We start from the raw sequence: 23,782 nt of genomic DNA, 5'->3' as shown, positions 1-23,782 counted from the left end.
GACCTGTGAATAGATATTTATTACTTAAAAATTCTTCTTTAACAGTGCCAGGATTATAACAGTGGCAGGATTACACAGTATAATGAGCGGCCAGGTGGTTGGGTCAGGTAGGCCTTTACAATGGATGAGAGGCATTCGCAGCTTCCCAGGACTGGGAAAGGAGATTAAATCAATCTGCTTAACTATTCACAAGGTCTGGAAACGAGCTGCGTTAGCAACCTCAAGGAACGCTCAGTTGAATATGTGGCGTTGTGCTGTATTTACTGGAAATCTGTCAACAGTGCGCGTGTTCTCCTGAGGTAAGTGATATGTTATGCTGCCCTATGCTTTGAAATGTAGACACGGTACACTGTCTGATTTTTCTATGTAGCCAAAACAGTGCATATCAGTTTCAACTGACCTTGATTAAAGCTAATTTTGTCATATGCACCAGGATTGTGGATCATTCAGTGTTTTTTGACAGTGACATTTTTCATGAGTAGTAACCAGAGGATAATTTTGTACAATATAGAAAGGTCTGTAATTGTTATGGTAACAATTTGAAATGTGAAGCTTAATGGCCTCATGACAGAGCTTGCTTTCACGTGGAGCACTCAGTGGGCGGACAATGCAGTTCATTCACAAATGTACCTTTCCAAATGCAAATTATATTTGATAAATGTCAGATGTTTTTGTTGCAATATAGTACATAAGGTGGCTTCATGTGGAACACGGTAATATAGCACGCTGGTTAAATTCAGGTTTGTTGGCAAGTGCCAGCTCCTACGGGGGTGAAACGGAGGAGCCATGGGGGCGGGAGAACAGATCAAACTCCTGCTGTGGAAGAACTGGACCATCCGCAGGAGGCAGAGGGTAAAATCTTTTCAATCATCAACTAGAGACTGCACTTATCCCGATGAGCGTTGCAGTTTGCTAAAATGCCTTCAGGGGTTAGGGTTAGCAAATCTCCGATTTGCATTAGGGTCTGGCAACATATGACTAAACTGAGGAAGTAATATCATTTTTTAAAGCATGTCAAGTTTGCAGAATTTGTAAATTTAGTGGAAGTCAAGAGTCAGATGTCTTAGAAATATCTTATAAATCTCCAACACATTCTGGTTAAGTTTTGTTTGCATTCAATGGACAGTCCTGGAGTGACTCATAAATCTGTCTATCACTCATTATATAAAAGTGTCGTTTTTTTTAAACATGTAAAATGGAAAACCGTCAACCTGGAATATAAAATACATTCTTAGTATAATGTTTTATGGACTGTTTGATTTGTATGTCTAGTAGCAGCCTACTGACACTGCTAGGGCTGCCACACCTGTGGGACACATCATTGCTTGAGTTAGAACTTAGTGCTGAGGCATTAATGGCTTGTTGCACCAGTTAATATGTGTATAGTCCAACTATATCTGATGTACAGTGTTTTCATGCACAAAATACTTGAATGACTCACTCACTTCTGTCAGTTCATATTGTTCATTGTTATGAAGTTAATGTTGTGCTATTCACCCAGGTGCGATTCTTCATGGAGATCATGTGGCCCGTTATGCTGTTCATGGGACTGGTGTGGCTACGGAGAGTGAATCCACTCTACCGTCAACATGAATGTAAGCAGACGACTCTGTCCTCAAGAGCAATTCCCTCTGTGTTCCACGACGTCCTGTCGATGAATGTTGAAACGTGACTTGTGCAAAGCACTGAAAGCCAACGGAGTCTCGATTCCCCCAGGCCACTTCCCCAACAAGGCCATGCCCTCCACAGGGGTCCTGCCATGGATCCAGGGAATCTTCTGTAATGCCAACAACCCTTGTTTCCAGTACCCCACCCGTGGTGAATCTCCTGGTCTTGTGTCCAACTACAACAACTCCATGTGAGCATCACGCTGGGCTTTTAGAGGGAGGTGAATTTAAGCCAGAGATGATGAATTGCTTATGAAACATTTGATCTGAGATGAAAAGGACTTACGTAATGGACTCAAAGAGAATATGTTGAACTTGCTCTGGATTATGCTTTGGTCGTTCCTAAGCATTAGTGTGTGCACATAATCATAAATGAATGTACATTCTGTACGAGTGTTGTTAAACAGGACTAAATGTCTGTGATCTGTTATTGACCTGACTCCTCAGATTGGCTCGCTTCTACTCAGATGCCCAGGAACTTCTTTTCAGTGATCCAGAGTTTCTGCAGCTTGGCCGCCTCTGGAGGGAACTGAATGCGATGAGTAACTTCATGGATACTCTGCGCGCCAATCCTGAACAGATCGCAGGTCAGAGCTCCAGGCCTTTATCGACACTCTGCAAAAACACAATTGTGTGTAAAAGCAAACCCAAGCTACTCCGGGTAGTCGTTCACAGATGGACTTCTGAGATTTTCCGGTGAGGGATTTCCATTCTAAACCGTGCTTTCAAACAGCTTGAACTATATTTTCCAAACTACTTGTTCTGCTCTTTGGTGAACATGTTGAGAGTTTGGTGTCTAAATGAATTGCAGTTGTATTTTGAGATAATATTACCATGTCACAGTTTGAATCACACGTCAAACCCTTTCCCCATTATTCTGTGTGTCAACACAGCACAAAAGGATTACTTCACACGGATTTAAGACAGGCCCGTAACATAAGCTGCTTACTTTCACCACAAGTGCGCTGTATGTTGGGTGGTTTGAAATAGCCATTTAACTTTAAAGTAATTTTGTCTCCTGATCCATCCAGTTATTTACTGTTGTTGATGCATTCTTGGTCTTCATAGCAGCGTCAGTTTAACTAGTCCGGACTAGAACATGCGGCTGTTTTTTCTACTTCATCCAAGAGGTTATGTGGTGTAAAAATGCAGATCTTTTTTTTTCTGGGGATTGACCCCTCCCCACAGCTCCTGTCAATCATATATCTTTCCAGGGCCATACATGTACATCTGTTCTGTATGTACAGCCTCCCTACTGACAAAGAAAACCTTTGTGCTGGGAATGGAATGAGGCTTGGTGCAAACCAGCCTGTGAATGATTGTGTGTAGCCATTTTCATTGAGAAATATGTAGCAAAGATATGGATCCAAATTCCCATGAGCCCTCGGAAAAAATAAAAAGACTTATGTTGAGTATTTGGTTATGTAACTGATGAATTTGCCTCATCAACACTGGTCATATTAAACAGGAAATGCTTGAGTGGATTTTATGTTCAGCCCCAGATTATGAGCAAGTACAGTAAGGTGTTCGGTGCCCCATAATTTATGTATAACTTTTATATCTGAATGTCAAACTCGCTCAACAACACTCAGGTGATTAGATATTCAAGTATTGTGTATATATTCAGTGTGCACAACCTCACCTCAAAACCAAGTGATAACATTCAGCAGATGTGACACCTTTTTCTCCCCACAGGCACATAAATGTTTCTACTTGAAAAGATTGAAGCTGCTGCTGCTGACAAATGTGCCTAGAAACCTAAGAATGTACTGTTCAAGAATTGGCAATGATCAAATGTTGCTGGACCCCGAAAACATTTCTATTCCATGTCTGTTTCTTCATTCTTTCTTCTGAACTCAATATGTCCCCTTAATTTTTTATTCTTCATACTGTAGACTCTAAAGCAAACTTTATTCATGCACAGACAGGCCACTGCAAACAATGACACAGAGCAGAGGTGGAGTGTCTGCATCCAATGTGTCTATCCTGTTCAATGCTGCTGATTTGTCACAACTTGCTCAAAATATGTGCCACTGCGTTTCGAGATTATTCGGTCTTATCCAGGTTATCTACTGCACAACTCAAAAGCAGCTTTAATTAATGTGCTTTCATAGACAGAAAACAGTCATTAAACCCAACGGCAGAATGCACAATTAAAGACCAGTCATTCCACGAACTGCTATTGTGTCTCTCTATACAGGCAGGGGCATAAAAGTGGAGACGATCCTGAAGGACGACGAAACTCTGACAGCATTCCTGCTTAGAGACGTTCCCCTGACAGAGTCTGTGGTCTATCAGTTAGTCAACGCTCAAATCAGGCCTGAACAGGTAAACACACACCTACACGATGGGAATGAATAGCCATGGGTACATATTACAACATTTTAACACCAACCTGTTCTACAAACACAACCAGTGTGGAGACTGACTGTCAACATCTGCCAGTCTTGCATGGCAACCTGTTGGATCCTGCCGTTTCACACAAGAAAACATGAAGGGGGTTTTGCCCCTTTGGTCAAAAGAGCTTTTGGCAAATTTTCAATAAAAAAACAATTAAACACAAGAAGGCATTTGACAAGCATTTCAATCTTGTTAGCAATTCATTGATCATCATCTTTTTGTTTTTCTCTGGAATTAGATTGAAGTGCTTGAGACATTTCATTGGATAACAGAGGAAGTACTTACTGTACATGTAAGGCTAGATAGATGACAACGTCCAAACACTTAACCTTCATCTCCTGTCCACCTTTCTTTTACTTTTTTTTTTACAGTTTGCCTTTGGGGTGCCAGACTTGCATTTAAAAAATATTGCCTGCAGCTTGAACCTGCTAGAGCGCTTCCTTATTTTCCCGAGCCGCCGAGGACTCTATGCTGTTCGCAATGCCATCTGCATCCTGACCCCACAGCGGCTGCAGATCATTGAGGACAAATTCTACGCCAATGTGGACTTTTTCAAGCTCTTCCGGCTGGTCAGTGCCTTGTTTGTCCTGGGATTTAGACGGCTGATAAGAATGTTATTTTAATAGGATTGGAACTAGTGATCTCGTCAAAGGTGCACAACTATGTACCCACACAGATTTAGTTTTTTGAACTTTAGATAATTCGCTCTAGTTTGATGTATTTAAGGCTCATCGCTTAAAACTAGAGCCCATCATCTAATGTATACCATTTTATTTATTTAGTCTCCAAGTAATAGCTGCCCAATCAAAACTCTGCCATAAATAAGCTCGCAGCCCATACACCCTGCTCATAAGCATGCCAAGAGGCATCCATCCATTAAGCCAGTCAGTGTATGAATTGGCCTGTATAGAGCTGTATCTGAATTAGTTCAGGTTGGGATGTTGCCATGTTTAAAAACGTCTTTAATTCTGAAGGGGTCAGTGACATAAGGCTGATCCCAGTGCTGGCTGGATGATTTGAATTTACGCTGGCATGAGGCATTATAGGATTTGGCAGGATATGGAATTTTCCAGCAGTGTCATTTAAGTGTTAACTTTGACTCACAGCAGATCTCTGATGAATGCATTCATCTAGTTGAAAAGTTCATTAATGATGTAACGGTGAAAAGGTTTGTGCTATGATCACATCTGGATCAAAACAACAAGCTGACACAGGCCTATTATGTGACATACAACATTTTTAAAATCAGGAGGTGCAATGGATAAACATCTGCTAGTTTTTGTAAGGACTATGACTCATAGGGTGGGACAAATATTTATCTGGGAAATGATTGTTGCCTTTTAAAGTAAATCCTGAAGTACCAATGAACTAATAACATGACTACATCATTCCACAGAAACTGCATTGTGAGAAAAACAAATGTATAAATGACAGATAACCATGGAAGATAAATTTCAGGTGCTGTTAACTTTATTTTCAAAAAGGCTGGGATATTTACACCTGCATTAACAGGTTGTTGAGTGTCATAAAGAAAACATTATATGTTAAATGGTTAAAATAATATGATAGTAATACACATCCATATTCTGTTACTATATAAAAGATAATACTAGTGACAAAAACCATTGCTAAAAATATTCTTGGTTCAATTCTGATGAAATTTTTTTGAGTTAGTGAACATTTCATAGACATGGAAAAAAAACTTGAAAAACTAAAACTAATTATATATAGTTAAGAACTGCAAACTTCTTGAAAATGAAAGCACAGACATCACTCAGTTGAGGAAATTGCTTGACTTCATTACATGTAAGCCGGGTTTTGTTTAGAGAATGTGCAAAGGACTAAATTAAGATTATGCTCCGACTCTGCGGACGAGCTTCTTCAAGCAGTAGCGGCGAACTTGTGAAACAGCCTAAGTAAGCATAAGCAGAGCAGACAGACTTGGCCTCTTTGTGTAATTCCATTAGTGAGGAGACACTCCTCTCTCCAGTAATCACAGGGCATCGAGAGTAAACCCGGGCCACAGTGAGATAGACGGCAACAATGACTGCCCTCTGCCTGGTCTGCAGTCTTTCAGTCTGTCTGTGCTTCAGCAGGAAAACTCTTTTATTCACATGACACACTCTATTCCTCTGGCTCTCACACACTTTGGGATAAGAAGAAATGTCAAAGAGGAAGGATGTCTCCTCGGGCAGTTCTGTGTCTTGGCCGAGTGCTGCTTCCTAAATATTTAGCCTATTGTGTTTTAGGCTGGCTGGAAGATCTCTCAGCAGATCCTCAAGAGAAAGCAGGGCTCAGCATATAAAAGGGAAGAATACTGACAGGAGTGGGCTAGGAATCAGTTTTAGCTGCTCTACAGAATGAAATAGCTGCTTCATGCCATAAAAAGTTTAGATCTTTTTGGTATGGTGCTTTTTGTGTCAGGAAGAAATTAGGTTTATGGGAACTAATGTGGTGTTAGTGTTGAGAAAGAAAATACTGCAGGTTGACAGTTCAAGGTGCTGCTATTTAAAGGAAAAAATACATTACAGTATTCACATTAATATACTGTATGTTTCTCTTTAGCTTCCTCTTGTTCTGGACAATCACTCTGAAGGCATTGACATTCACTTCTGGGTTCGGGTGATCTCTGCCATCTCCGACAAACTGCAAGAGGTAAGACAGTCCATGTGTCCCCAGCGCAGCTCCATTCAAAAGTTCACTCCCTCCTATTTTTAGCCGTCAGGAAACAGTTACTTCCTTTTGCCTGACTTTTTACGCAAACACAGACAGTAGGGGGATATCATTCAGTGCGTGTGAGGAAGGCTATATTCAGCACATGCCTATTTAGCCTCAAAAACAGATATATCATCGTTGTGGGACCATCCCAATGGAAACAACAGTGAGGCCGCAGGAACAGGAGAAGCCTGCGGACATAAGGTTAATGAAAAAAAAAAACACCAGTGGGGATAGAATGATCTTTCTACTTGTCTGTATGATTTTCCTCTCACCGACATTATGAATATGCCCCTTGTCTTGTTTGTATTACCCACATCGGTGCAACCATAGTCTTGACACCACATTTAACAGTGAAGATTTGTATTTGTGGGATTGTATCCTTGTAATTTCTTATATACCTGCATTCGAAACACTCAGTGTACATGGATGTGTGGAAATACTGTTTTGTTTGTTGTGGAGGTTTCCATGGGATATTAAATGTCGCTGGCAGTCTGACATCCTGTTGGCGAGACACTTGTCTCTGTGTCGATGAAAGAGTGTTTGTCGCCGAGATGATGTGGAAGCAATTGTTACTATCTGAACATTTTTGAGGTTGCATAGCAAGGCTGTCCCATCAGAATTATAGAGAACATTTGTTCTTTACATGTTTTCAGCTTTATCACTAGACATCTTTCATATAAGTACGGTTTTACACATTAGACATTTTTGAAACCTTAAGACACTACTGATCCTGCAGTCTCAATTCCTGTTGATATGGTTACTTTGTTTTTTGATCAGGGAGTCCTGCAATATATTTTGTATGTCTGTCCTGCAGCTACATGTAATTTGCATTTGTAAATTGACTAAATTTATCATGATAATACCAAATGATTTTGTCAATTTAATTTTTTTGGTCCTTTGCAGCGGTTATCTCGATTCAACAAATTAAAGGATAACAGAGACTTTTGAACCTGGGCCTTATTTTTCGTTGTTTTTGTGTGTCAATGATTGATAAAGGAAAAAGTACCTGCAATCAGTAATCTTTTTTCTCTTTTTTTGTGCGGCTTTCAGTGCCGGAAGAAATATTCAGATTCTTTTACACAAGTAACACAAACATATTAACGGGGGGAAAGTAGACCTGTAACTCCTGTGTTGTGCGAGGTGAAAGTATTAATCTGATCAATATAGTAAGGTGGCTTTGAAAAGAGCGATATAGCAGCTTTTTTTTTGTCATTTCTCTTCAACAAAGAAGGTCTTTGTAGAAATCCTGTCATAATGATGTCAGACACTTATAATAACAACCTATACCTGGTTACAACGTCTTGATTCACATTTCACAGTTTTTACCATAATGATACTATTATTATTATTCTTTTGTCATTGGTTTCCTTGATGGTTGACACATAATATGGTCATATTGTGGCCTTCGTTTATCAAAGTTCAACGTCTGGAACATCACATTTAATTGAATTGGAGCATAATATTGCACCATAGCTGATGATCTACATCAAATACAATTTGAAGATTTTTCACATGGAAAAATACAGGAAATAGGACTTTAACTCACAAAACGACTCATTTGTGCATTAGCACTAAACATGTCTTTTATATAAGAGAACTGTTATGTTGCATCTAAAGGCTCCCATCTCTGTTCATAAGCCCGTTTTCCTCTCCACAGCTGTTCCAGAGGAATAGCTGCAGGGATCTTCTCCAGGTCATGACTCCTCTCTTCCAGAACAATCCGTCCTTCAGGCAGGTGATGGCTGCTGCCTCCCGCCTGGTATGTGGCTACACCGAGGGGGCTTTCTCCCGAGTGACCTCCTTTAACTGGTATGAGGACAATAACTACAAAGCCTTCCTGGGTATCAGCAGCAGCAGGGCGCAGAGCCACTACACATATGATAACAGCACCAGTGAGTAGATCATTGAATAGGCCATTTCTAGACCCTGTTTTGATTCATTGTTCCTGAAATGTTTTTTTCCCTCCTTGACACCTTCATCCAGTCTAATTTAGCACTTTTAGTTAAACATGGCAAATATTTGTTAATCTATTTGATAATATGCCACTGTTTTCCTTAGTTGCCAGATTCTTGTCATCATATCGATATCACAGTTTGATGTTGCTAGTGTAGTGTGTATGGGCACTAAGTATTGACCTTTTTTTCCGACTTATTAAGTAATATAAAGTAGCATCAGTAACAGCACACTGTTCAATCTTTCACTCCAGCTCCTTTCTGCAATGATCTGATGAAAGAACTGGAGTCCAACACTGCAACCAGGATTGTGTGGAGCTCTGTGAAGCCCATGCTGATGGGACAGATCCTCTACGCCCCTGACTCCCCAGCTGTCAGACAAATCATACGAAATGTAAGCAGCAGCACTCGGTGGATGCGTTTACCTGAAACCTGCAGTACCATGGTTTAATACATTTTAAATAGCGGAAGTCAAAAACCTTTAACCCTGTTCATGTCATATTCTACAGAGCAACACCGGTTGAGCCGCGTAGTTAGGATCCAGGCAGTAAATGCTGAGAAGCTCGCAAAAGTGCAATTCTAACCCTATTGTTGATTGATAGAACACAATGACGGCTTGTAGCCAGTAAGTGAAAGAACTTGTAAACACCTCAGGTCTGGTAGAACTCTCTGGGGGAATGTTTCTCTGACAAGATGTGGTGCGCTTGACTTTTTTTATTTTACAGGCGAAATGTGTAGTTAGGAGGGTTATAAAAAGTACAATCTACAGAGAATAAAAACTAGAGAGATAATAAAAAGCTTAGTAAAATTAGATAAAGAAGACTTTCCTCATGTCATGTCCAACCCTTTGTATCTAGATGTAGATACGTGTTGGTCAAAGGCCTTTAGGGGGGCAGCAGTCATGGATGGCTTGGTTGCAATGGAAGAACACAAGCTGATCGACTGTGGTGACTACCACACAGTCTAGTGGCGCCATGGTTTTTTCAGTGTTATGTAAGCATCAAGAGTCTGTCCTTTATGACGTGTGATCTCACAGAGACACACACACACACACACACACACACACACACACACACATGTTTCCTCCTTGCCGACCTTTAATGCCCTCTTTGTTTTCCTCTTCCCTTAGATTGGGATCTGAAGTGCACTAAGAAAGTAATGACCAAGGGGTTAATCCACAACTTTACAAGACCAAAAATATGACCTCTACAGGCCATTTGTCTTCTTCCGCTCGACTCTGTTATGCATCGCTGTATTTCATGAGAAACTCCAAGTGAAGCATTTTGGCTTTAAACACGTTGTCACGCTTTATGTGTCCAATGTTATCTGCATCCTGCATCGCCACCACTATTCCCTGTATTTTCTTAGTCTTTACAAGCAGGAAGGAAGTTTCCTCTGGACGTATTATTTCGGTTTGCATAACATCATCAAGCTCGATATTGACTTACCACAACACGTATAACATAACGCATGTATTTATTCAGTCAGCAACCGCTTGACGTGTTTGCCACCACCTTCCTTCATAGAGGCTAAGATGCATCATGGTGTGTGTCAGGGTCAACAGATAGCGGTCAACAGTATTTATGTTGAGTTTCACCAGGTATTTGTGGAAATGAATGCTCACTTTATTGCATCATGACATTTACTCTTGTGTACGGCTGCATATGCAAAGAACATCCTACATCTTGGCTAGCTACAGGATTCTTCGATTGCACACTTGAAGAAATCAACCATACACCCACCCACCCAATCCCCCTCCTTCTTTTCCCTGCTATTTTAAAATGCCCTAGGGAATGAGGAAGTGCTCACTTGTGGGAACCTGACTGAGATTCACTGGGCAGGCTGAATGCGTTCGGCCAGTTGTCACCAACGGCCTCCATTATCACCCCAGCTCCATTGTCCCCATTGTCACCCAAAATCAGACACACACAAGAGGCGTTTAATTGGGTGTACTCTTGAGGGCTTTCATCCCCCACTGCACATGACTGAATACTGAAATAGCCAGTGATTGGTATTTGCCACACAAAGCACTGTACCCGCACACATCCAGGGTTTTAACGATAAGCGTGCAGTAAATATTTGACGATTTGGCACAGAGTGCATTTGCTGCACAGTTGCTGGTTATCTGAACAGGCCCGCGGGAATTCTTTGTGTGAGAATGTGTGTGTTGTCTTTTCAAAAGCCTGTTTTCACAGAGAGTTTTATGTGGGAATGGTATGTAGCGGGAGATTAGGAGAACGGTGACAGTGTGTTTATTTTAGTTTGAGAGTGTTGTGTACACATGTGCACTTGTATACATGTCTGGATTTGATGTAAATTTTAATCTGTGAGCAAAATGTATGTATGCGCCCCTATATGTTTTCTTAATGTTGTGCACCCAAATGTGGGCATTGTGAGATTAGTTGTGCATGCTTCTTTATTTTTGATGATATTTCCCTGTTCTTTCCTGATGCACACATGCACACATGCACACACATACACACACACACACACACACACACACACACACACACACACACACACACACACACACACACACACACACACACATTTCCATCTCTTTCAGGCTAACACTACATTTGAGGAGCTGGAGAGACTGAGGACTATGGGGAAGGCCTGGGCGGAAGTTGCACCTCAGATCTGGGCTTTTTTCCAAGATGGAGTCCAAGTCAAGATGATCCGGGTAGGACGACGATGTAATTTTAACTGAATAATTAAACATTAAAACCTTGAAGGGAAAGGGAAAGATTAAGGTTATCGAATCATTCGCTTATCTTATGAACTCTCAGTTGAATATTGGGAGAGTCGGTGAGCAAAACACAAGATCGCATGCAAGACCACGCCATTTAAATCACTTAAACTTAAGTTGTGGTTTAAGATTACATCTACATACCAGCCCTACTGTGACAAATACAGCAGATATGATCATGATCTACCTTTGGGTTGCCAGCTGACATCCAACCGACTCCTTTGAATGAGATGATTAATGATGCTGTTGTTCTTTTCTCCTGATTTTTACTCACAGGAATTCACAATGTTTCCTGCTTAAATATAGAACTTTATCTTCACAAAATATGCCATGTCTTTCCCTTTTCCATTTATCACTGTTTGCAACACTCTCCATCTCTTCTTATTATTATTCTCTTTTCTACCTGGCTATAAGCCCTGTCTATTTTATTTTTTTGTGTCTTTTTTCTTCTTAGATTACTTTGTATGAATTGGTTTTGTAATCTTAGAGGTGTCACACTAACATCTTCCTCTGGAAAAAAAACGCTCTTGCTCTTAATGGCAAAATATGATAATAACGGCTATACCCCTGCTTCCTTTTATTTCAGGACACCATCTGTAATCCATCGGTGATGGATTTCATTGACAGGAGTCTAGAGGAGGTTCCGTTGTCCTCCAAACACATACTCAACTTCCTGTACAACGGTCCACCAGAGGACCGTCCAGATGACATGCCTGATTTTGACTGGCGAAACCTCTTCAACCTCACTGACCAGGTCATTCGGATGCTCAACCAATATGGGGATGTGAGTGGCTATTACTATTTTTCTCAGAATTGTTCCAAAAACACCCTGTGAGCAGCAGTTCTGTGGACAGACACACTTTGTTGATGAGAGTGTTCAGAGGAGAATGTTCAGACTGGAACAGAACAGAACAGAAGGCTGAGGCTGCAGTGCAAACAGACGCGCCAATACTTGAGTGTATGTACCAGCGTACAAAATTTTACTGACTAGTCTAACAGGGATCTAACTCTCCGCATGAAATGAAGGTGTCAGGAACATTTTTGGCAACTTTTTAAAAAATCTTATCCCCAGTTGAACTGGGGACAGAAAGAATGTGGACTGTTTTCCCCACATTTAATTCTGCCTAAAATGTCAAAGTTTTAGGTCAGGCCTATTCACGAAATAATCCAGTTAGTCACAGGTATTGTCACTTTGATACCACCGTGTGCTCAATACCACTCTTGATGTGACGTGAGTGTATAGATAAGCTGTCTTTGCACTCTGCAATTTGTCTCCCTGTCCGGAGACATGGAAATCTTCCCAGGTGGGCGAGAGCCAGGGTGACACACTAGCTGTCGAATCTCTATTGTTTATTGCTGATAGAGTGGAGGGTAAAAAACAAAAAAACAAAACGAAAACACGTTACATACAGTCTCTTGTGAAGGCCCTCCACATTTGAAGTGGGCCAGTTTATTTGAAACAAAGTTAGAATCACCCATTTCCCTGCGGGGGCTAATCTGGATGAGAGGCCTATCACCCTGGGGGGTGACACGGGGGGCACCTGGGGGCATGGCTGGGTGGATGGTTGGTGCTCTTTGTTTTTGTCCGAGTTGAAGCTTACAGCACTTGAATGTGACAGGGAGAGTGGGAACGATTGAGGCCGATTAGATACAGCTGCCACTCCATCCACCATCCTTTATAAAGCAACAACAATGACCGTGGGCTTGATGGCTGGTTGGCTGCATGTTGGTGGCATGCATGCGTATCACACCACACTGTGCGGCTGCGGTGAATGCTTGGGTAAATTACCGGGACGGCCCTGGAGATCTGAATAATTTGTTTTGCATGTTAAGACTATACTGTGTTTGTGAAATGCGTACAGCATGAATCTGCTTGCAAGGCATGTTGTTTGTGTATCTGTGCACAGGATCTCAATGGGAAATAGTTGTTTCCCCTTGAATTAAAGCCCTCCCTATTTGCATTAACCTACAGTGAATGGCTATATCAGAAATGCTTTACAAGGAATAGACAGCCACGGCTCAAATGTCACTGCAAACATGCAAGAAGAGTGTGGATTGTTGGATTGTTTCACATCTGATCAGATTTTAAACAGATTTCAGCCAGAAAGAAAAATTTGAGTATGAATCTAATTTATTTTAAATATGTAAGACCTTTGACTGCTCGACTGTTTAAGCTGCAGCTACAGTTTTCTACAATGCATGAAAATGTTTGTGTTTTATCATGCTCTGAGATCAGTCCATTTTTACGTCACTCTCTGTCTTGTTCCTTCTCTCTCTCTCCCAGTGTGTGATCCTGGATAAGTTTGTGGCTCTGCCTGATGAGGATGCTGTCACTCATCTGGCTTTGGACCTGCTGGAGGACAGAAAGTTCTGGGCAGGCCTTGTCTTTGTCAATATCTACCCCTGGACTACCAGTGTCCCGCCTCATGTTAAGTTCAAGATCCGTATGGATATTGATGCAGTGGAGCGCACCAATAAGGTCAAAGACAGGTTAGAAACAAAATCAAGTGGAAGTAATGGGTTTAGCATAATGATGATAGACTTTAACACTAAATATGTATGTGTTGCTCAGGTATTGGGACCCTGGCCCCAGAGCTGATCCTATGGACGACCTCCGCTATATGTGGGGCGGCTTTGCTTACCTTCAGGACATAATAGAGCATGGGATCATCAAGACTCAAACAGGAAAGGAGTGGCCGCTGGGAGTTTACCTTCAGCAGATGCCCTACCCTTGTTATGTGGATGATCTGTGAGTGGAAAACACAATCATGATTTAGCATTACAGCACTTGGTTAACTGCCTTTTTGGTAGCGATCCCGATGGTTTTAATCACACAGTTCCGGTTGCATCAGTCACTATGTCCCTCTCCTCCATCTTTTTTCCTTCCCCCCCCTTCTCCTCCATCCAGCTTCATGCTGACATTGAACCGCTGTTTCCCCATCTTCATGGTACTGGCCTGGGTCTACTCTGTGTCCATGATAGTCAAGAGTATCGTCCTTGAGAAGGAACTCCGTCTGAAGGAGACCCTGAAGGCCTCGCGGGTCAGCAACGGCGTCATCTGGTCCACCTGGTTCATTGACAGCTTCATCATGATGGGCACTAGCACTGCTCTCCTCACCGCCATCATCATGGTGAGGAACATTTAGCAGAATTCGTCTCTCTTTGACTCACACTTAGTCATTTTGTTAAGGTTGGTGTGAAAACAGTACCGTTTTTGTTTGCTATATCTTTTAGTGTGTGTTTCATACTAAATGATACACGTGGTAGCAGAGACAACTGATCCACCTGTAATGCTAATGACTCTTAATGATTATGTCAGTGTGTCTCCGATCATGTAAACTGACCTGGCTATAAATGTCAAGAAAACACCCAGTTTTACTGCAAATCTTTATCTTTTCCCTTGATATAGATAATTAATGATAGTGACTCACTGACACCATACTTACCCTGTTAATCATTAATGAAAGTACTGTGAATACCATGACATCATGGGAATTATATCAGTGACCTTGCAGGAATGAGCTGGTCAACAATTAACATTTCTACCTTGTAAAAGTCACAATAATATTAATTTGGGCTGTTCTGACCTCTAGTGGTTAATCTGTGTAAAGCAATATGTTTATGATACTGCAGTCAAGTGTTTAGATCATGTTACTAATTTATCATTCCTTTCTTCGTTAAATGTATTTAATTAAAACTATTATTTTAAATAATTTTTCCCTGATTTGTTTAGTAGATTTTCAACTACACAAGAAGGTTGCTTTCCGATTTATATAGTTGTATCAAATGTCCTATTGACAGAATATGTATATAAAGATACAGTACAAATTCCTACGTAAAGTAACATATGTTACTGCATTCGTGGTCTTCTCCTGCACATAAGTGCGCTGCAATTTGAAAACATCACTTGGTGTGTTTCTCTCTGGCCTGCAGGGAGGAAGGGTGCTTAACTACAGCAACGCGGTCATCCTCTTCCTCTTTCTACTCACCTTCACTATGGCTACCATCATGCAGTGCTTCCTCCTCAGCGTCTTCTTCAACCAGGCCAACCTGGCAGCAGCCTGCTGCGGCATCGTTTACTTCGCCCTTTACCTCCCGCACATCTTCTTCTTCGCCTGGCAAGACTCCATCACCAAAGACATGAAGATCCTAGTGGTGGGTGTGAAATTAGTTATAGTTATAGTCATTACAGCGAGATATAATAAATGTATATAGATCAGATCTGTTGAATTATTAAAGTGACTTTAAGTCTAGCTCCAGCTGCAGTATCAGTCTTGAAAAGCTCTCATGCCTCCTCCCTTAGAGTCTGCTGTCCCAAGTGGCATTTGGTTTTGGGACGGAGTACCTGTCTCGATACGAAGAACAGGGTCTGGGTCTGCAGTGGGACAACATCCAGACCAGTCCTCTCGAGGGGGACGAGTTTTCCTTCCTCACCTCCATCTGCATGATGGGCCTGGACACCGTACTGTATGCTGTGCTGGCCTGGTACCTGGACAATGTCTTCCCAGGTCAGTGCATTAGAGAGAAATGAAGGGTTCGGTTACAACTACTGCTGGTATATGTTGCAATATTACTTTCTGGCATACAAGTTGTTTGATTTATTCACAGTATTTACAGCAGCTCATGTGTCAAATAATTTTTCCTTTCCATCACAGGACAGTATGGAATTGGCCGACCATTTTATTTCCCTTTCCTGCCCTGTTACTGGCTCAACACTGTGGCTCCAGCTTCAAGTAAGTGTATCACTTACCATCTAAACAAAAGTTCACCTTAAAATAAATCTCTAATGCATGTCTAAAATACAGAGCCCTTAGACTGTCTGTGACTTAATTGCACCAATTTCAGCCCCAAATCCCTTTTCCATTCGGTTAATTTTCTCAAAGGCAGCAACAAACTAGATTTAAATAAAAAAGGCTTTGACAACCTGGCTAACAAAAAGCAAGGAGAGCAGCAGAAAAAGGAGGAGGGAGAAAACCAAGAAGAGGAGAAAAACCAGGAGAAGACCCTGGAGGAGAACACCTCATGTGAACACCAGGAGAGGCTGGGGAAGGAGAACCAGACAGACTGCAAGGAGAAACAAGAGAAAGATGGTATAATAGCATTTATTTTTAATTATATTATAATTAGAAAAAAACAACCTTCATTGTCACTCTTTTATCTTGGCATTTGCTCTTACTTTCCCAGTTTCATTGTGTGGGAACTCGATGCCCTTGTGTGTATTTGCACATGCTGGCATATGTGAACACACACTGCATTAGCTTCTCAGTGGCTTCCAGTTTGCTTAGTTAATAAGTGATGGAAGTTTTTTCTTTTGCATTCCAATACCCCGACTTCATACCTGTCCTGCCTATGCATACACCTGCAGGAACTGAAATGAAACCTTTGTTATTTTCTGAAAAGAAATAGCAATATAAGTTATTGATATGACTATCACTTTTGGTGATTCGTTTTTTATTTTGTTTTCATGAATACTCGTTCTGTTGCTTTGTTTGCTTGACAGGCATGTCTGCTGTGATGTATTTTGTTTCTCCAGAAGCAGTATTCACTCCTTGCACAGACAAATTGGTAAGATATGCTGTATGTATTTGTCCTTGCTATGTGCAGGCCAGCTGTTCTTTGAGGCAGAGCCAGCAGACCTGGTGAAGGGTGTTTGTATCCAGGACCTGGTCAAGGTGTTTGGCAGTAGCCCTGTGCCGGCAGTGGATGGCCTCAGCATCAGTTTTTATGAGAGCCAGATTACTGCCTTCCTGGGCCATAACGGGGCTGGGAAGACCACTACCATGTGCGTCACACAAATGCTGTACACGCATATAGTATACACACACACACACACACACACACACACACACACACACACACACGCACACAACATTACACTGAATGCTGACCATGTGGAAAATTGGCTGAAAGATTTCTCTCCTTCTCTGTTCCCCTCCATTTGTCTCTTTCTCTCTTGTAGGTCTATTTTGACTGGTATGTTCCCTCCCACCGCGGGGACAGCCACCATCTATGGCAAGGACATCCACACAGACATGGATACCATCCGCCAGTCTCTGGGAATGTGCCCTCAACACAACATCCTCTTTCGGCAGTACGTATCTCCCCTCACCTTTAGTCAAAACATATAAATAAGGCTTTAAAAATTTCTTGAATGAGTAGTTTTGTAGCCTGAAGACTGCATTTTACATCGGATAGATAAACACGCCAGCAGTGTATGATATAGTTTTATAGTTGTAACAGGGTTATTGTTTCCACCTTGTTCTCTTGTTGTCTGTCAGTATGACAGTAGCAGAGCATATCCTGTTCTACTCACTGTTGAAAGGCCGTCCAATCGCGGAGGCAGAGGAGGAGGTGGAGAACATGCTGCAGGATCTGGGTCTACCTCACAAGAGAGATGAACTGACCCAGAACCTCTCAGGTCTGTCCGGATGCAGGTGTATACACAAATATATGACAATTAACAAATAACACACACCGCATCAGTACTGTATGTCCTAATTCAGGAGGCATGCAGAGGAAGCTGTCAGTTGCCCTGGCGTTTGTTGGTGGGGCTAAAGTGGTGATCCTGGATGAGCCCACTTCAGGGGTGGACCCCTACTCTAGACGCTCCATTTGGGACCTGCTGCTGAAATACCGTGCAGGTAACATTCACATCTGCTGGGAAATGGAGGGTATTGAGTTCTGATGTCATTGCACTATAGAGGTTTACCAACAGTGCATACACGGATAAAAAAAAAGGGAAGAATTTTTATCTAATATCAACAGATTAAAAACCGGTATCCTCTCTGTCCCCGGTTTGCAGGACGCACAGTGATAATGTCCACCCACCACATGGACGAGGCCGACCTGCTGAGTGACCGAGTGGCTATCATCTCGCAGGGTCGCCTCTTCTGCTGCGGTTCCCCAATCTTCCTCAAGAACTGCTTTGGCGCCGGTTTCTACCTCACTCTTGTACGGCGAATGAAACAGGACACTCCCAAGGTGAGCAATCAGAGCAAAAAATGTTTGCGCAAAAGACATATGACGTCATCCTCATATAATGGTTTCACCAATGTGATTTCTATGTAAATTAAGTTATGTGAGACAAAAGGGAAATAAAAATGTTTGCAGGAAATTTGATCAAGGTGACATTTTGTCCTTCAGGCTAGCTGCGACTGTACAGAGGATTGCTCCTGTAAATGCTCCAAATGCTCAAAGTTTAAAGTCAACACGGAGGAGAACCAGGCTGCAGACAGACAGATGGATGGTAAGCTCACAATTAGTTCCAGTATATACTTGCCGCCATTATTCAAACAATGGGACCTCTGTGTCATGTTGATGAGTAGTGTGTTTGTGTTGGATTGTTGTCAGTCTACTTTCTGTACCTGTTGTTCACACACCAAAGAAACACCCTGTGCTCACTGTATGCTGACAACTACTGTGAGCACTCTGTGTTCCTATTTAAAGTCAACATCTTTGTTTGACTTATGCCCTTGGGAGTATAATAAGACATTGGAAGCTAGGCAAGTAAGATGATATGAGAATAATGTAGCACCAAAAGTAATAACTGTAATAAGATACAGCAAAGAAAGTTGAGTATCTGTCAACTGACCGAATTTCACTAGAAATAGAAATGCAAGAAAATAAGCAAAATTACAAAAAAACAATAACTTATGAAATGCACCAGTGATAAAAGTTAGAATAATCAGTAATATCAGCTTCTTCCCCTCATCTCCAGGCAACATGGAAAGAATCACAGCCCTGGTCCATCATCACGTGCCGGAGGCTCGTCTGATCGAGGCCATCGGCCAGGAGCTGACCTATTTGCTCCCGAACCGCAACTTTCAGCCCAGGGCCTACGCTAGCCTCTTCCGTGAGCTGGAGGAAACCTTGGTGGACATCGGCCTCAGCAGCTTCGGTGTGTCTGACACATCGCTTGAGGAGGTGCGTGGAATCAAATCAAAAAAAAGTATTATACATTTACAAGTTCATATTTTGGTCCTAGTACTAGAAAAAATGAGTCAGTAGTGCAAAATGACCGATTCCTAGTAATTGAAGTACAAATATATACTTTTATTACATTGCTAAACAGCAATTTGAAAAGAAAACACTGAGAATGAGGCCATTTGTCATACAGTTTCACCTTCATTGTCATTATGCTCTCTGTCATAGAGAGTAGAGTTAAAAAGATCTGTTTATATTTTTTTTAGATCTTCCTAAAGGTCACTGCTGATGGGAATGCAACCAACAAGAAATGTATACAAGGTAAAAAAAAGAAGAGCAACAGCATAACAACACATTGGTTTGTTGTGTAATTGTATCTCTACTATCCCAGTTTTCTCCTCATGTGAGTCGTATCTTTTATATCCCACTCTCTAACTCCACCAGACAAGACAACATTGCAGCAGATTTCTAGAGGTAGTCTCTGTGGATTCAACAGAGTGGCTGTTGACATGGAGCCACTAAGAGGTGACAGTGGCTTACAGCTGACAGCTTGGGACAGATGCTGCTGTTGTAGAAAAACCACGAATTTCTGTGTTTTAAAGGGGTTTTCAGTCTTGTACATGTTAAAGATGAAACCTTCCTTTGTTGGATAAAAGGGTTAGGGTTAAGTGTAATGCAGAGAGCTTCCGCTTTTATGAATTATTATAAACATGATCCTGAGTTGTCACTTGCACACCAGTAACATGCAAAATAGGCTTAATTATATGCCCATAGGCAAGTAGAGCAATGCTGGAAATGCAGAGGCATACTTTTTGAACACTGTTCACAGAAGACCCAACATGCTTGGCTTGCTGGCTGGCCTCTTTACTCTAGTCGACCCTGTCTGTACAAGTCAGGTTCTGCAACTTGACCCAAACTCTGTATTCCAGAGGCAGATGGAGCTTTGCACGCCAATGGCCATGGTCCGTGTGATGTCCCAGAAGGCGGCGCAGGCAGGGGTTCCTACCAGGTCAGAGGCCTGTGTCTGATCATCAAACAGTTCTTCGCTCTACTGATCAAGAGGCTGCATCACGCCACCCGCTCCTACAAAGACTTCTTTGCCCAGGTAACCTTATTGTTATCTCTTACATTTCAAGAAATACGAAGGCATTGATCTAGCAACCGAAACAGCAAACAACCAGGATGTTTTGTAAAATCACACTTATGCCTCTGTTTTTGGTAGATTGTGCTGCCAGCCAGTTTTGTTTTCCTGGCACTGACATTCACTCTGATCGTTCCACCTTTTGGAGAGTATCCAAGTCTGACCCTCAGTCCCTGGATGTATGGACGACAGTACACCTTCTTCAGGTGAGCATAGAGGATACCAGATCACCTAATGGCCATTTAGTGGTCAGGGGTCTTATTGAATTTAATAAGATTAATGTAATACTTTTAATTGGATTTGAATAACTTAGCTAAATGTATAAATTGGTAAGATGTATTTGATTCGGTGATCTTGTATTTTCATAATTTTGTCCACTGCAGTAATGAGCGGCCGATGGATGCTCAGATGAGATACTTTGGTGAGGTGTTGCTGGACAAGCCCGGCTTTGGGACTCGTTGCATGTTGGATGAACCACTGGAGTGAGGAACCTCCGGAGTTTTAGATCTATTTTTTCTGTTGACTGTCCCCTGCACTCTTTTGTTTGACGACATGGGTCGCTTTCTCCCACTTGCAGAGATTTCCCATGTAACAACATCACCACAGAGTGGGAGATGCCCCTGGTTAACCCTGCTCTGATAGAGATGCTGGCTGGTCCAGAGTGGAACTCCTTCAGACTGTCACCAGACTGTCAATGCAGCACACCCACGAAACTCACCATGCTACCTGTGTGCCCTGAGGGGGCTGGAGGCCTGCCACCACCACAGGTAGGTGGTTGGATCATTAATACTGAAAACGACCGCAGGATGACCAATACGAGATTCCTTAAGCGCACAGTGTTGTGCATCACTTTCATGTATTGAATTAAAAAGAGGAGCACAAACATTCATAGGTTAACTGCTGCCAATGAGCATCTTAAATAAAACGTGTGTTATTTTGTGCATTAGAGGATCCAGTCAACAGGAGATGTTCTGATGGACCTAACGGGCAGGAACATCTCTGACTACCTGGTGAAGACCTACCCCAGCCTCATCAGAACCAGGTATTTGTTTTTTTGCACAATTTGAAAATGGAGAACAAACTTATTTACTTGAAGTTGAACAAAACTGTAAAAAAAAAGGGGGAAATTATAATAATGTAATCACTGTGTATCATCTCTTTCCAGCTTGAAGAGCAAATATTGGGTGAATGAACAGAGGTAATTTCAAAATTATATCCATCTTAGTCCGTGCTTTCTTGGATGGATGGGTTTGTGTAGTGGTGCAGTTCTCCCTCCAGTGGTTATAATGATGTACTACAACCTGGTCTCCAGTAGCTGGAGTTCCAGTTGAAGTTACCGATACCATCCGGCTTTTCTCTGTGGTGTCCAGGTATGGAGGTATATCAGTGGGAGGGCAGCTTCCTGTTTTAGAGCTGCAGCCAAAGACCATCCAGGATGTAGCAGCGCAGCTGGGACGACTGCTCAATGTCACTGGGGTATGGTTGTAAAATACAACAGTATGCGTTTGCTTATGTTTTTAGTGCAGTGTTGTCTCTGTTTTTGTGAGTGTTCATCACCTTTCTCTTCTGTGATTTCTGGTCAAAGGGCAAGCACTCAAAAGAAATGCTGAAGGACATAGGGACGTTCCTCAGGTACATGGAGACTCAAAACAATGTCAAGGTAACCCCACTATAGCCTCCCCAGCCTGATGAAACCTACATCACTGTGACTAACTTGCCTCATTGTATAACACAATATAATAGATGGTACAACAAATAAATAAACGTATTACTCTATCATTTCCACAGGTGTGGTACAACAATAAGGGCTGGCATGCTATGGTATCTTTCATGAACGTGGCCAACAATGCCATCCTCCGTGCAAACTTGGCCAAAGGAGCGAACCTGGACGAATATGGAATCACTGCTATCAATCATCCCCTGAACCTCACCAAAGAGCAACTCTCTGAGATCACAGTGTTAGTGACCAGCAGCCACATAGTCCCTCTCAAATTACAGCTCAAGGTCTGAAACATGTCCTGTTGTTTACCAGGGAAAGTAAGAAGGAATAGGACCCTGGTATGACACGTGATAGTTTTATTAAGAAGTCTCAAATAACAGATTTTATTACTTAAACTTTGTACACAGAATTCGATGCGAAAAAAATATTTTTCAGTGACACTAGCTCTTGGAAACTCTCCAATTCCCTGTTCTTCTCCCCCTCAGCCTGACCACCTCAGTGGATGCAGTGGTGGCCATCTGCGTCATCTTTGCCATGTCCTTTGTCCCGGCCAGCTTCGTCCTCTATCTCATCCAGGAGAGGGTCACCCAGGCCAAACACCTGCAGTTTGTCAGTGGCGTCAGTCCCCTGGTCTACTGGATGGCAAACTTCCTCTGGGACATGGTACAGTGACCCCATTGTGCACCAATGCCTAGGCTTCAGCTAGCTCCAACCAACGGGCTGTAATATTAATGATTAAGATCTTCATTAGATCAACTAATGCAAATACTGTGGATTTTCTTTACCCACAAAATAGCTGGTCGTTGTTCTTTTGTGTGACTGTATTCTTTCTCCAGGTGAATTACTCCATCAGTGCAGCATTGGTAGTGGAAATTTTCCTCTTTTTTGATAAGAAGTGCTTCACCTCACCAACCAACCTCCAGCCACTTGTTGCCTTGCTTTTGCTTTATGGGTAAGACAATTGGAAATTTGAGGGGAAAACACAATAAGCAAAATCAACATAATGCTTAACTGATGCTTGACCCGCTCTCTCTGTCTCAGCTGGTCTGTGACCCCCATGATGTACCCCATGTCCTACATATTCAGCGTGCCCAGCACGGCCTACGTCTCTCTGTCATGTATCAACCTCTTCATTGGCATCAACAGCAGCGCCATCACCTTCATCCTGGACCTTTTTGAGGGAACCACAGTAAGACCAGGGTTCTCCTGTCTCTAAATGCCCATCTATCCATCTTCCATGTCATCCTCAATTATGTGTGTCTCATTTCTTCTTCTAGGCTCTGTACAAGTTTAATCAGGTGTTAAAGAGCATGCTGCTTATCTTCCCCCATTACTGTCTTGGACGAGGTCTCATAGACATGGCCATGAACCAGGCTCTGACTGATATCTACGTTCGTTTTGGTAATAACAAACAACACAGACTCATTTCCCCCTCAGGGTCAAGAAGTAAACACAAAAAAAGCCTCCAAATGTCAGCCATTATGTCAGCACTCTGAATGAAGACTGGGCCAG

General features: G+C 42.1%; 1 protein-coding gene across 2 annotated transcripts in view; it reads left to right on the top strand.

Annotated features, from left to right (window-relative positions):
• Nucleotides 1–22: 22 nt before the first annotated feature.
• Nucleotides 23–23,782, top strand: part of LOC118291098 (retinal-specific phospholipid-transporting ATPase ABCA4) — a 27,914-nt gene continuing 4,154 nt past the window's right edge. Inside the window, exons 1-41 of one of the 2 annotated variants that reach the window (XM_035619029.2) lie at nt 23–299; nt 741–852; nt 1,502–1,595; nt 1,717–1,858; nt 2,115–2,254; nt 3,868–3,995; nt 4,439–4,636; nt 6,633–6,722; nt 8,443–8,677; nt 8,992–9,131; nt 11,304–11,420; nt 12,073–12,270; nt 13,771–13,976; nt 14,059–14,235; nt 14,395–14,617; nt 15,420–15,641; nt 15,790–15,994; nt 16,142–16,219; nt 16,370–16,576; nt 17,091–17,268; nt 17,446–17,577; nt 17,765–17,904; nt 17,990–18,127; nt 18,289–18,467; nt 18,630–18,732; nt 19,204–19,409; nt 19,676–19,730; nt 19,854–19,934; nt 20,339–20,514; nt 20,632–20,756; nt 20,934–21,032; nt 21,128–21,317; nt 21,498–21,592; nt 21,716–21,748; nt 21,921–22,026; nt 22,136–22,210; nt 22,339–22,508; nt 22,756–22,933; nt 23,107–23,222; nt 23,312–23,459; nt 23,548–23,671. In XM_035619029.2, coding sequence (XP_035474922.1) covers nt 787–852; nt 1,502–1,595; nt 1,717–1,858; nt 2,115–2,254; nt 3,868–3,995; nt 4,439–4,636; nt 6,633–6,722; nt 8,443–8,677; nt 8,992–9,131; nt 11,304–11,420; nt 12,073–12,270; nt 13,771–13,976; nt 14,059–14,235; nt 14,395–14,617; nt 15,420–15,641; nt 15,790–15,994; nt 16,142–16,219; nt 16,370–16,576; nt 17,091–17,268; nt 17,446–17,577; nt 17,765–17,904; nt 17,990–18,127; nt 18,289–18,467; nt 18,630–18,732; nt 19,204–19,409; nt 19,676–19,730; nt 19,854–19,934; nt 20,339–20,514; nt 20,632–20,756; nt 20,934–21,032; nt 21,128–21,317; nt 21,498–21,592; nt 21,716–21,748; nt 21,921–22,026; nt 22,136–22,210; nt 22,339–22,508; nt 22,756–22,933; nt 23,107–23,222; nt 23,312–23,459; nt 23,548–23,671 — 5,713 coding nt within the window. In that variant the 5' untranslated portion in view covers nt 23–299; nt 741–786. The remainder of the gene's footprint in view (nt 300–740; nt 853–1,501; nt 1,596–1,716; nt 1,859–2,114; nt 2,255–3,867; nt 3,996–4,438; nt 4,637–6,632; nt 6,723–8,442; nt 8,678–8,991; nt 9,132–11,303; nt 11,421–12,072; nt 12,271–13,770; nt 13,977–14,058; nt 14,236–14,394; nt 14,618–15,419; nt 15,642–15,789; nt 15,995–16,141; nt 16,220–16,369; nt 16,577–17,090; nt 17,269–17,445; nt 17,578–17,764; nt 17,905–17,989; nt 18,128–18,288; nt 18,468–18,629; nt 18,733–19,203; nt 19,410–19,675; nt 19,731–19,853; nt 19,935–20,338; nt 20,515–20,631; nt 20,757–20,933; nt 21,033–21,127; nt 21,318–21,497; nt 21,593–21,715; nt 21,749–21,920; nt 22,027–22,135; nt 22,211–22,338; nt 22,509–22,755; nt 22,934–23,106; nt 23,223–23,311; nt 23,460–23,547; nt 23,672–23,782) is intronic. The other variant, XM_035619031.2, reaches the window with a different exon arrangement.

This window comes from Scophthalmus maximus, chromosome 21, assembly GCF_022379125.1.
Source record: "Scophthalmus maximus strain ysfricsl-2021 chromosome 21, ASM2237912v1, whole genome shotgun sequence".
NCBI classification, from domain to species: Eukaryota; Metazoa; Chordata; class Actinopteri; order Pleuronectiformes; family Scophthalmidae; genus Scophthalmus; species Scophthalmus maximus.
This window is presented reverse-complemented; position numbering and strand designations above follow the sequence as displayed.